At 39.0% G+C, this 13,897-nt stretch overlaps 1 protein-coding gene across 5 annotated transcripts in view; it reads right to left on the bottom strand.

Annotated features, from left to right (window-relative positions):
* The window catches only part of LOC117973989 (kinesin-like protein KIF26A), a 115,972-nt gene that overhangs the window by 58,683 nt on the left and 43,392 nt on the right, over positions 1 to 13,897 (bottom strand). For 4 of the 5 annotated variants that reach the window (XM_058987474.1, XM_058987475.1, XM_058987476.1 and 1 more), the window contains exon 3: positions 640 to 1,140. In XM_058987474.1, coding sequence (XP_058843457.1) covers positions 640 to 1,140 — 501 coding nt within the window. Of the gene's footprint in view, positions 1 to 639; positions 1,141 to 9,831; positions 10,242 to 13,897 lie in introns of those variants that run through there. The other variant, XM_058987478.1, reaches the window with a different exon arrangement.

Raw genomic sequence — 13,897 nt, 5'->3', positions numbered from 1 at the left:
AGGTTATTATAACTAACTTGTAGAATGTTATTAAATTGATCAGGTGCTGTCAATCAGTCCATGTAAACTCTGTTCTTAACTACTGTAGATAACTGATTTTCCTCCAAGGTTGCCTGGATCTCATCCAGCAAGTAATCACTTCTGGACCTAGAGACTCAACTGGGACTTATTACCGGTTGGATACCTCATGTAATATCTCTCATCTGTTCAGAGCACATTTAATAGAAGCCTGATTGCTGGCACCCAACAGACACATCTCATCAAGGCTGTTCTACATTTATAAAAACATTTATAAAAATAAAAAAAAACACACCAAATACTTGGTTAAGCTCACATAACAGCAAAACAATAATGACAAAAACTCTTTGGCAGTTCCTATAAAAAAAACTACGAGAAGGAAGGGGGCATCAAATAAGTCAACATTACGGTCTGTAATCTGGTAATGCCATATATATATATATATATATATATATATATATATATATATATACACACACACACATATATAGATATATGTCAAATCACCCACTGAGATTGGTAACACAAAGTCACAAAGCCTAGAAGGTGCTTGTCTTCTGAAGGAATGTACCTGTCAAAGTCAGTAGGAACACCAACCACAGGTATTTTATCAGAACTTACCAGACAGGCCTGAGGAAGGAAGTTGTTGACCCTGGAGATGCTCCACATGCCTTCCAGGTATTGCTGTGCTTGGATGGTGACAGAGCTCAATGTGCTGCTCAAGGCTCCCGGTCCCACGGTCACCTGGACACTGGACTTGGGTATGTTGCCCACACCCTGCGGCCAACCGAGACCCTTCCTTCTATCTGCCCCGGGAAGGGTGTTGGTTGGCTTGCTGGTCTGCCTGCTGGCTTGCAGGGCCCAGTCCTTGGAAGAGGAGAGGGTGACCATGTTGTGAAGCCCAGTTCTTTGAGGGATGCCAGAAAATGTGCTGGAGGCAAAGTCAGGTGTCTCTTTGCTGCCCGTCTGGGCAAGGGCCTGGACCATCTGGAGGGCTTCCTGTCTCAGCTGATTGAGGTGGGTGGCACAGACTTCACAGCAGTTATCACCCTCATGCCGCCCTTTCTGTGGGTACTCAGGCACTTGGAGCTTGTCGAAAAGCAGAGCAGCAAAGCCTGGGTCCTGAAAGCAAGAGAAAGGAAAAGGTGTTAGAATTGAGTGAACCATTTATTAAATCATAATAAAGTGTACACTTTATTTTAGTGTCTCTTGATCAACTGAGTAATTTCAATTAGAAATGACAACAAAAAACAAACATAGAGAAGGGTGCTGGGTAAGACTTTTGAAAGGCTGCTTACATAAAATTAAGAATGCTCAGAGTAAAGCAGATCAGAGATTTAAGCTCAGCTGCTAGGTAACATGCTCTTGATCCTGAACAGTATGCTTGTTTTACTAAGATATACCACCGCTATCCAACCTCACAAAACCACATAACACATTATGATTATTATTTACTTTAACTGGGACTGAAGTAATAACTCACAAAGCAAGTTCAATTTAGCAATACCAAAGAAAAATGGGGACTTAGTAAATCTCTGAAACTAAAAAGGCAGATTCTTTTCATGTTTAGTTCAACAACATAAATTAACCATTTGAATTTAAGTTTGATGAGGAGTTATCCCGTTACAAAACAGTACTGTATCAGTTGTGAATGAATCGCTAGCAGTGGTAAAAAGGTGTTTTTTAAGTGAAGTTCCTGTACCTTTAGGCGGAGCATTTACAATGGGAAAAATCTGTTTCACCACAAGGGTGTTAGGCAAAGTGCTCTCTCTTAGGAGGTGTTCCTATACGTGGAGACTACCGTACTAGCTGGTGAACTCTAACTACCATTACCACATCCCACACCATGGCCCAGTTCACTATCTATACAATGGAAGTCCCAAGGCAGAGGGAGATGATGTGGAGAAGGGATGCTTGCATATTTCATCCTCATAACTCCTGAAACCTCACTGAATCTTAAATGGGGGGGGGGGGGGGGGTGTTGGACAAGCTGGACATATCCACCAAATCACTTATTTATAAATCATAACTATTTACATATGATAAAAAGCCCAGCGTGAAAATAATCATCTGTTATGAAAGGCAGAGGCTTGAAGTGCACCTGATAACTACACATCTCCTCGCACTTATAATTAGCCACACTTCAAATGCAATCTCGCCTGCCTGTCTCTTTAATGCTCAGGAGAGAGGCTGTATCCTGAGCGAGCAGCCCCGCTGCTCCACTACAGCCTCAGCATGCAACACAAATTCATTGAAGTCTCTTAAGCAGCATAAAAAATCAAGCCTGGTAGCATTCAGAGGCACACAATAGGACCCCCATACATAAATGTTTATGATGCTCTTCAGAGGGACTGTGATAAACCAGAGAGAAATGTGGCTAGAAGACACTAAAAGGGTAACAGCAGTCACCATTCCAGCTTCTACTTAGGCCCTTGAATACTGAACAATCCCTGCCAGCAGTCAGTTTTATCCAAGTCTTAAATGCTGGGCACACTGGAGCCAGAAATTGAATCCCTCTCTAGTTAGACCCTCACTGGAGTGCAGGATGCACTCTATATCCTGGATGTCATCGGTTCGAGTCCAGGCTATTCCACAGCTGATGGGAGCTCCCAGGGGGAGGCACACAATTGGCCGAGCGTCGCCCGGGGGAGGGAGGTTTAGGTCAGCCAGGGTGTCCTCGGCTCACCGCGCACCAGCGACCCCTGTAGTCTGGCCGAGCGCCTGTGGGCTTGCCTGTAAGCTGCCCGAGAGCTGCATTGTCCTCCAACCCTGTAGCTCTTGGGTGGCTGCATGGTGAGTCCGCAGTGTGAAAAAAGCGGTTGGCTGACGGCACACGCTTCGGAGGACAGTGTGTGTTCGTCTTGGCCCTCCCGAGTCAGCGCAGGGGTGGTAGCGGTGAGCTGAGCCTAAAAAATAATTGGCCATTCCAAATATGGAGAAAATAATAAAAAAATAATTGGCAACGACCCAAGTCCAATAGAATATCTGTGGGACCAAATCGCCAGTGCCACCCACAGAAGACAACCGCGACCAGCCAACCTTCGCCAGCTGGCTGCAGCTGCACAGGAAGAGTGGCGGAATGTCCTCCTGCAGTCTATCCAGAGGCTGATCAGGTCTATGCGTCAACACTACCAGGATTGTGTTAATGCTCAGGGAGGTCATACCCAATACTAACTCTACAATGTTATCATTTTGAAAGTGTGTCACATTTCATACTGAAAACATATGATTCTTTGATTTGTATTTTTGCTCACATTTTCTGTGATTCTGTTTGATATCTATGTTTAAAATATTTCATTAAATCCATTAGACCGGAGTGTTGCGTTTCTTTTGTGGGATCATACCCAATGACACAAAAATAAATAAATAAATAAATAAAAACAGTAAAAATGAAGGCTGGGGAAGTCAACTAAAATATATCTAAAAATAAAAAAAATACATGAATAATTCCCCAATTACAAAATACATGAATGTTCAGGATTTATTACACACAAACCCTATATACCTAACTTGCTAAGGAAAAAGAAAAATCACCACGGAGACCTGAACAAGCAATTTGGTCTCTGCCACAGAGAGAAGAGATGAGCGCTGCTGCCTGCATTAGCCCTTTGCGACTCAGCATGAGAATCACTGCTGAGCCATTCACTGCACAGCAGGATTAGACAGCTTTGACCCAGACTTTTAAAGCCACATCCCACTAGAGGAAGAAATTCCTGTTTTGCAGTCGACACACAGCCAGTTCTTTCAAAGTGTGAAAATGTACTGGATGGAAGGGAGTTGTTATTAAAAAAAAAAAAAAAAAAAAGTCTATAAAACCTCTGCAAGTTCTGACTAGAATGGATTGGAAGCTTTTGTTTTCAACAAATCCCATCAAAAATACACTCACTGTCACTGCCATTCTTTAGTTGAGAGATAATATAGCATATCAGTGTAAAAACACTCAGAGGCAACCCCCCTCTCCCAGCCCAGTGTGCAGCTTAGAAGAGATTAATCCTATTGCTGTTGTAAAGCAGCCACCAAAACAAATGCCCCAATAATAAAAAAGACCAACTTAATGCTCTTATAGGGCATTGCCTGGAAAATTATACTCATTGAGGGATCATCAATGAATCAATGTTCTATGGTGTGAAGCAGCAAATGCTGGGCAATGCACACATATAATAGTCTGGATGATGATACCAAGATCAGGCCAGGAGTGTGTGATGTGTTACAGGAAGATAGTGTCAGAGGGATCAGCATATTATAAGAACCCACTGGCGATATCAATTTGTCTTCAAATTAAAGAAGTACCTGCTCTTGCTGTTTATGTACAGCTATGCTGCCTGAACTGCGTGATCTTTTCAGGGTTATGAGGCAATATTCGAAAAATATCAAGGTGATATGCACACTCAAAAAGCTTAGCATTTTTTTTTTAAATCTAATCTAACTTTAAAACGCCCCCTTGCCACTGGAATATGAACGTGATAACTTCCGTCATTAGCACTACAAATTGACTCAACGTTGTACGACTACGCAATAAACACATTTAGGCTAATATTTAAACTGTACAAATATACTTTTGTGGCTCTGAGCAGGCTACAGAGCCACTGTGTGCAGGAGACATCTCCTTACAAGAACTATACTTTGATTCGCATTATTCTTAAAAGAAAAGGTGTTAAGACAACGAAACAAGCAACCTGTTTCTCATCACCCTGTCCACTTAGAGGCAACCTTTTTTTTTTTTTTTTTTTAAAAACCCTGAAACACAATTGCCTGTTTAATTATGAAATACCACTACCAAAACATTTAGATCCTAGGAAACAATTGAGCAGCAATCAAATGTGGACCCTCAATAGCCTGGATCCCCCATCTATAGGATTTACTTTGAAGAAATCAATCTCTCCTTAGTATCTGAACCTTACTCTATATATTGCTAAGCATTGATTTAGGGAGTCTAATATAAGGCAGCGCTTTCTTGTTGGTCTTTTCAATTACTGAGGTAACAGACTAGGGGTCCCCTGTAAAACTGTCTTACAAGTTTATGTTTCTGTAAGTGAGCTGGAGGTCGATGCTCAGATGCCTCTGATCATGGCTGGGTATCGATGCTTCTGATTCAGAGCTAAACTTGTAAAGCTTTACTGCTATATACATGGTTAAAGCAAAGTTCAAACTCAGTGAAATAATGATAAAAACACAGGTAGGCAGGGAAAAATCATTGTTAAAAAATGGCAAAAGCATAAACCACTTGAGGCATTTAACATGGGAAGAAAAATTCACAAACACAATCCATTGATTTTGAAGATGTTCATGGTATGGAGAAATGAGAAGTTATGATAAATACTTATGAACAAAAGCAAAAAGAAGAATCCTGTCGATAAACAGACATTAACTTTTCAGTTTTGAATTCAAATGTAATGCTAAATGCTGGGCTTGCAAGTCAAAAATAAGAACCATTTTTCTACAGATAAATTCATTCATTAATAAAAGTTCATATTATACAAGTATAGAAGTGTAAAAGAAACATATTAAATACAGAAACATATTTTGTTGTGCAGATTGATAAAGTAGCACAGGTTTCCATGATGCCTTGACTTTCTCCACCTGCCAATACACAAACAATAGCTGAGGTGTGGCTGGAGGTGTCATCCTGAGATTGGGATGTAAAACCGCCTGTATTTTAAATTGTGAAACACATCCCACTGTACTTGTCAAACAAGAGGAAGGTTACTGACCCAAAGACCATGATTCAATGTCTCCCAAAACCATCTCGCCCCATTCCCAACCCCAGGATGCACATGTAGCCCTTTGTAACTAACTCAAGCATGTGCATAGAGATAAAATGTGTAAACCAGGCTAACACCACAGTCCGGAGCCACTGGGACCCTTCTGTAGGGCCTGTCATCACATATTTTATTAAACTGAAGAGGAAAATCAAAATAGGTTCTACAGCCTACTTATATTAACCACTAGTTGTGGTGGAAAAATTACTTTTAAAAAGGCACAGATGTGCTATTGTTCTGCAAGTTCATTTTAATTCAAGCACATGGTGAATTATAAATGAATGCAATTGGTAAGAATATGGCCTGGCTTGTTAGTTTAATAAGTCACTAGCCAGAGGTAAGCTGAAACTACTTAATCACTTAAAATAAACTTTGCATCTAACAGCACCTGGCAAGAGGTAAAAAGAAATGCACATAGCTGCCAACTGTCTTTAACTGACATAGAAAGGACGGGATTTCACACCCCAGCCCATTAAAATATGTTCACCATCCTGCGTCAGAAACACCCATCAACCTCCAACACCATGACTCCCTCACCAAATCATGCAAAAACCCTGATACAAATTCCACAGCAATATTTAAAGAAGGGGGGAGGATGTGTGGGCTATTAACCGCAGGGTGCCTGGGCCTCTGTAGAATAGAACAACTCCAGCCATAATTATAGGCCCTCAGAAAGACAAGGGAAAAGTAACCTGACAGGAAGAGCCTGCCGTGCTGTAAACCTCAAACTCCCAGTGTGAAAAGCCAAGTATTATAATACTCGTGTCACAATTAGACCTCTGTAAATCATAAAATACACCGTCCCTCCTAACCATAAAGAACAAGTCATTGCTACAACTAGTTTCATCATCTTTTAGCCTCAATTGCAGATTTTAAAAATAGCAGTGTTAATGGGACATTTCACTACAGATTTAGTACCTAAACTATTAAAAAAAAAAAAAAAAGAAATTGTATTAAAGTGGTGTCTGGGTTGTAAACCTCTTAAAATGTTCCAATGAGTACACACAAGTAAACTGTGGCATTTTTTCACAGTCCAGTACCTCTGGCACCCTAGTGGGGTGTTTAACCTCAGGGGTACTGTTCACCTTAAACTTTAATTATAAAAACACGTAACTGTTAGAACAAAGCTCTGGGACTTTACATTTAAACTGGTCCTCAGAAGACCAGTTCTCTAACAATTAAAGCCATCAGTGAATGTACAAAGCTTCACTTTTTCTAAAATTAAGAAAAACTAGTTTGAAGTTTGTGACAGGCCCCTATTGTGATAAGAGTTAACATGTACCAGGGATGGAAATAAGACTCCCGTTGCATAGCAGTATGATCCCATCCTGGTTTTGCTGTGACTTTTTAATAAGACACACCTGAGCTTGTTACCTATACACTGGAGCTACTCAAGCTCGTAGTAAAACCTGGAATGGGTAAAACTGCTATGCAATAGGCATCTTATTTCCATCTCTGCGTACCATAAATAATGCTCAGAGGGGTTTTCACTTTTACATGTTAAAACTGTTGTTCTAAGACAACTCTTTAAGCCATTTACCAGCAAGATAACTCAAGATGACTTGCACTGATGAATTCAACGAATAAAACCTAGTTTTGAATTGTATAACAGACTTGCCTCAGTATTACCTCTGACTTAAAATGACACCTACCCTGTATTTTACACTTGACCAAAAACATTTTTTGAGGTTGGACATAGCTGAGATCATCTAGCCCAAGTAAATATCAGAACATTGCATGGGTCGTTATTTATGCCACTACTTCAGATAGGATATCTGTTTAAGATCAGGAGAGATCAACTACAGAACTACACACAAAATCTGGCCCCCCAAGAAAGTTTCCAGACATACTGCACATCTGTTTATGGCCCATTGGAATGGTCCACTGATGGACACACTTGATATGACAACCACACACTGTAGTTATATCTATCACAGATCAGCCATTATCAAAAGACAGCTATATGGTAGGATCTGCTTTTTTATAGTTTTATGGCTTCTGTCGACATGGCATCCCTGAGGCATATCCTAAATATTTCAATGACTTAAAAATGGCTGCTGAGCTGTGTGAGCTGCAAGATTTGGAACACAAATTATTTCGTTTCTTTTTTTGTTGCCTAGCTGGTCTATTAAAACCAGAACCAAGATCTATTAAGGACAACACAAACTGACTTATAATTTTAGTTTAGCTTTTTCTTAAAACTCTCCCTCTCAAAATCAATACAATGGTAACAGAAGTCCCACCTGATTATAATAAAAGCCTTCATATAGAATTACTGTTTTCAATTAGAAACTCCACTTTTATTTGTATGTCTCTGGGACTGTTGTAAAATAAGTCTGTTATTGCTTCTGTAATTAAGGCAATTTGTTAAATAAGCGAAGCGTGGTTTGCCTAATCAGAACCAGCATGTGTGGTTAAATTCTGGTTATATGGCTAGACTACCAATATTGTACTCTAACACCTGGGGACCCTTTGACAATTCAAGTCTGTTACAGTTTTTAGGTATATTCTTGGCAGCCATGAAGAATGAAGACCACTGTTAATGCCAATTAAATGTTGCATTTTAGTTTAAGTTGTGTCCAACACCTCATAAGAAACTTTCAGAATTGCTCCATTTCCATCGACATGGGCACTATTTAAGGATGTGGACTATAACATTTAACACATTTGTAGGCACAAAAAAATAATACAATAATAATTATTATTATTGTGAATAGTGAAGAGGGTCTCCATTGCCCTTGTTTGGATATACTTGATTATGAAAATGAAAAATGGATTGCCACACAAAACCATTTGGCTATCTAAACGACCACTGTAAAATCGTAATTCTGTCCCTGGGAGTCAATGTTTACCATTTTTAACTGCAGGCTATTACTGTAGTATCAGGACATCTGATCACGCCTCTTTCAATAAGAATTCTTAAACCTTGGATGATACCTCTTCTTTGTTGTTAAGGTGCTGTGTGATAGACTTTTCAATGCCTATTTTGTTCATGAAACCCAGACACATTACCTGCATTTTACATGTGAATGCACAGACCATCTTTCTTTATGTATCAGCCAGGTAGGGGTTATCAAAAAAAGGAGGAAGATTTACTTACAATATAGTCTTCTTTTTCACAACATGGGTTATATAATAAAGATAATTATCTGGATTTGCTCTGGGTTAGTAACTCTTAAAATAATCTTTTAAGGTGCTATTTGATATCAGTGGTAGACCTACTGGTTAATGTTCAAATACTTTATAAAATCGACACCCTCCTATATCTTCAATGCAAAATCCTGGAATTCGTGTTGTTATTATGAAGCTAATAACATTCACAGACGTTTTCAAGGCTGTAACTTTCCTGAAACGGTACCACTGTCGTTAACATCAAGGAAGTAACCGCCATCAAGAAAAGTCCATAAAACGCAATTGCTTTAAACAAGCAGTGGTGAGATATATTTTATTTCAAACGTGTAAAAGTCGTTCATGCCTAGTTCATCCCTGGGTTATCTTTTTTCTGCATCACTTCTCTGCGTTCCAAATGTTGACTCTTGTCCAGGTCGGCTGACTGCCAGTTACAGCTTATGAACTTTATTGACATAGAAAGCGCTTTTATGATTTGTTTGCTGGCTCGTCATTTTAAAACCAGGAAATAAATTCCAAACGATAAGATCCTTATTTGCTGCTAAAGAAAGCACACATTGCTTCCTAGTTTAAACGGTTTAAAAGAAATGCGAGGGCAAAAACAAAGCTCGATTGATATACCTTTACTATATGTTTAATGCAGTTAGATTTCCACATAACATTGAATTACAGTTAGGCTTGCGTTCAAAATTAATGCAAACACGTTGCACTTGCTGGTGTCACTTAGCAATGCGTCTCAACAAAGTTCTACACAGTGGAAAATGTAACTTTAATAGCAACGTCGCTTTATCTGGCAGTCCACTAGCTACTCAGCGTAATACTCCACTGAAGCACGTTAAAATTAGTCTCGCATTTAAACAGTCCAAAACATGTGTTGGTTCGTACACCTACAAGTTATGTAGAATACAGTACAATGCAAACTTACCTCTGTTTAAAACGTTTACGTAGATCATGCATTTATTCCATTTGCGTGTACTATAGTCTTCTGCGAAATGAACAGCGTATAGCAGTGCTGCAGATAAAATAAAACCTAGGCACAGCCTCGGACACATCGGACATCTATTTGTAACCTTATCCTTGGCGGTATGACTCTAGCCCCACAGCGTGAACAAATGATGTGAACCAACCTTCCAGCCATCAAACTCACTAATTACCTTCAGGCCTCTCCCACTCGCATTGTCAATTGGCTAAATGCATCAACAAAACTGCACCGCTGGATTGTATACTATTGCTGTGTCGTTCCCATATAAACAGAGGTTATTATCATCTAGTTGTTATCTCTGAAATATGTGCTGACAGTATATATTTTGTGTGCATCACACTAAAAAAGCAGTGTTTGTCTACTTTTATTTCATAGATCACCTAAATCTACTTACTGTTAAATCAGTCTACCCAGTACTTCACAAAGCTTGATTGGTTGGACTTATTGCAATTTTGATGAATCACATTAAACTTGTTTAACTTAATTATCTACAAGCTTTTCCTCTGGAAGTTTAACCAAGCAACACACACCTTTGTTTGAGTGAATTATCATGGCTCAACATTTACAGTAATACTATATCCAATTTTTGCTTGCTTGTTATTATCTGTTCCAGTGTCAATAACATAATGTGAATACTGACTCAAAGCTAGATAGAAGTGGCAATTGAAATGTATTCTGGGACAGCAGTGTGGAGTAGTGGTTAGTGCTCTGGACTCTTGACCGGAGGGTTGTGGGTTCAATCCCTGGTGGGGACACTGCTGCTGTACTCTTGAGCAAGGTACTTTACCTAGATTGCTCCAGTAAAAACTCAACTGTATAAATGGGTAATTGTATGTAAAAATAATGTGATATCTTGTAACAATTGTAAGTCGCCCTGGATAAGGGCGTCTGCTAAGAAATCGATAATAATTCTGCAGTTTTAAATAAACTAAACAAACAGTACACCAGTATTTGAAACCATACCCCTTTGGTCATAATAATGCTAACTATGGGAAAATCACACTCCTCGTTCAGCTTTCAATTTCAGTATACAAAAGAGTTTCATAAATTACCTAACCCCTTCAGGGTTAAAAGTTTACAAAACTATATTGCTGATAAGTTGGAGTTGCAATTAAAAGTTTATCTTTGGTTTAAATCCTGTATACAAAGAGACACTCAATCCTCCAACTATCCACTCTCCTTGGCTAATGCATTTTGTTTCCAGCATAGACCAACACATAACTTCTACATCTGGGGTTCCGTTTGTGCCTTCCTGGCTGACTGCTGTACCCCACCCCCACACTCAATAAAAATAAAACAGAATTCTAGTTCTGACTATATTTCTGTGCAGTGTTAAGTTATTCAGGACCATATTTAACATGGCTGATTGTCATTTATAGTACTTAAAAGTATATCAAAAGGGAGAATTATAGAGAGACCATTTAAAATAATTATTTTTGCAATTAAAAATTATGTGTGAAAATACTTTTTTTAAAAAATAATGAACTCTGCTCTGCTTAATCTTATTCATCCAACAACATTTAAAATGCATGTTTTAGTATGACTGCCCAACCTGCCATTTCATGTGCCATGGCAATATTGTTTATGCTGCGACCGCCTAGTAAGTCTATATTCAACATTCAAAAGCACTTTAAAATACTCATAGTGGAGAATATTACTAGAAAGATATGCATTATATCTGAATTCGTCCACAATGCTCCGCAATTATGGCCTTGTACTTTTACACTTTATATTCCATCAAGGGAGCCGCTGTAAAACATAGTGATCCTTTTTCATTTATTTAACCTAAAATAGCAGCCGAAGAAAAGAAAAAAGTTTGCACTAGGAGTGAAAAGAAAACAGTTGTCCAGATCAAATACTTCACATTTATCTAAATGATTCCAGATGTGGCATGCTTCCATACATTATGTAAACACATATATTTAATTTCAAAAAGCCAGTACTGAGTGAGTGCACAGGACAAAAACGTTCCAGATCTCTCTATGCAATGAAAACATCTTTGTGTAAGCTGTAACTAAGATTAATTGAAACTGAAATAATTTCATTTGGAACACAAAAGGAAGCACAAATGTCTGAAAGCTAAACAAACCACATCCTTGTTGTGCTATAACGTCCCACGAATAGGATTAAAGTTAAAAATTAAAAAAATAAAACTAGTATGGCAACAGAATTGTGTGCTGTAACAAACAAGTATTAGCTTGTATCCCAACAAGAAAAAAAGGGTATAGCTCTGCTGGTCACTACAGCAACACTGTAAACATTGTGACAGTTGTGATTTATTCCCTCACTAATTCTAATTGTTAAATCAATAAATACAATTATAGAGCCTTGCTGAAAGTGTTATTTCTCTTTCCACCAAGGCCAGAACTGTTTGCTTATTTTTATACTTCAGTCAAGCAGCTAAGTGGTTATGGAAGTTGTATGTAGACTGGGAGGTTGTTGTGGGTAGTCATCCCAGGTGGGGCTGCCTCAGCCTGGGCTAAACCAGTCGTATGGGGGATGTTTCTTACCTAAAAGACAACAAATCCACATTCATACCACAGTTAGACACTCCTTTGTTTAAACCAATTAAGCTGTTCCCCCTCCCATTGGGACATCGTTTAATTTTGTAGCTTAAACTGTTTGTTTTGTTTTCAGTCCCACATGAAAAACACTTTCTCCCAGCAAAAGTGCAGTAAATTATGGCAGACATCTAAGCTGTGTACGTAGACTGCAACTTAACTCCCTTGAATCAGTTTGACTGCAAAACGCTATTGGGGTTTCTTAAATTACCATTGAGCACCTCTTAAGTGCATTAAAACTACACTTAAAGGGATAACAAACTCAACAATACTACAGTGAGGAAATTGCAAAGTTTGACAAAGTTTTAGTTTTTTAAATAATTATTTGTTTTTATATAAAATACAGTTTGATATTCATGAAAAATATTAATGTTCTTGAATGTCTAGAACAGTTTCATGAATATTAAACTTTATTTAAACCATCAAAACACCCTTGGCATTTGTATCAGCTGGGTCCATGACAATTCGCCCCCGTCAATTCGTCCCGTGACAATTTGTCCCCATGACAACTGTTCCCGGCGAAAATTAGTCCTGGCGACAATTGGTCCCGGCAAAAATGAATCTCACCGACAATTGGTCCCGCCGACAATTGGTCCCCGCAATAATTGGTCCCAATGACAATTGGTCCCCATGATAATTGGTCCCAACGACAATTGGTCCCCACGATAATTGGTCCTGGTGGCAATTCGCCCCTGTGACAATTGGTCCTCAAAAGATATTCTCCATATGAACATATGTAATAATGTGCAAGTGTTTAAAGCTGTTGGAATATAATTGCAAACTGTAAGAATTAATTATGAACCACTTGTGTGAACGGGGCGTGTTGGGAAACGTGGGTTGTGTATGGTTTATGTCTCTTTCTCCTCTTGCTGTTGCTTTAGCTGTCCCTCCCTGCTGTGCGTGATCAATTATCACAGGAACCAATTGTCGTCGGGACTCATTTTTGGCAGGAACAATTGTCGTGGGGACCAATTGTCGGGACGAATTGTCACAGGATGAATTGACAGGGGCGAATCGATGTGCTCCTGTATCAGCTTATTGCATTTTGAATGTTAGATATTTGAGCTACCCCAAATGACTTAAAACAATGTTTAAATTAAAAACACTGATCAGAAAGAACAAAAGACATTGGAACTAGAGGCTGGCCACATTTAATTAATTAAATAATTAATTAGCATACATGCTCAATTCCGAAGCTTGTCCTCAAGCCAAGGTGGGGAGGTAAAGCAAAGCCATGGTATTGGGGTCAATACAGCCAAAGCTTTATTACCAATCACTGTGGGATCTTTAACATCTGCCAAGCAGATAGGACCTTGGGTTTATCTCTCATGTGACCCTCTATACACACGCCCAGACATATACACAGACACATCATGCTGGGTGTTGGAAGATAGGGAATAATAATGACTTGGACCTTCTTTGAGAAGGATGCAAACCTATGAACTGTG

The sequence above is a fragment of the Acipenser ruthenus genome, chromosome 15, assembly GCF_902713425.1.
Source record: "Acipenser ruthenus chromosome 15, fAciRut3.2 maternal haplotype, whole genome shotgun sequence".
Lineage (NCBI taxonomy): Eukaryota > Metazoa > Chordata > Actinopteri > Acipenseriformes > Acipenseridae > Acipenser > Acipenser ruthenus.
This window is presented reverse-complemented; position numbering and strand designations above follow the sequence as displayed.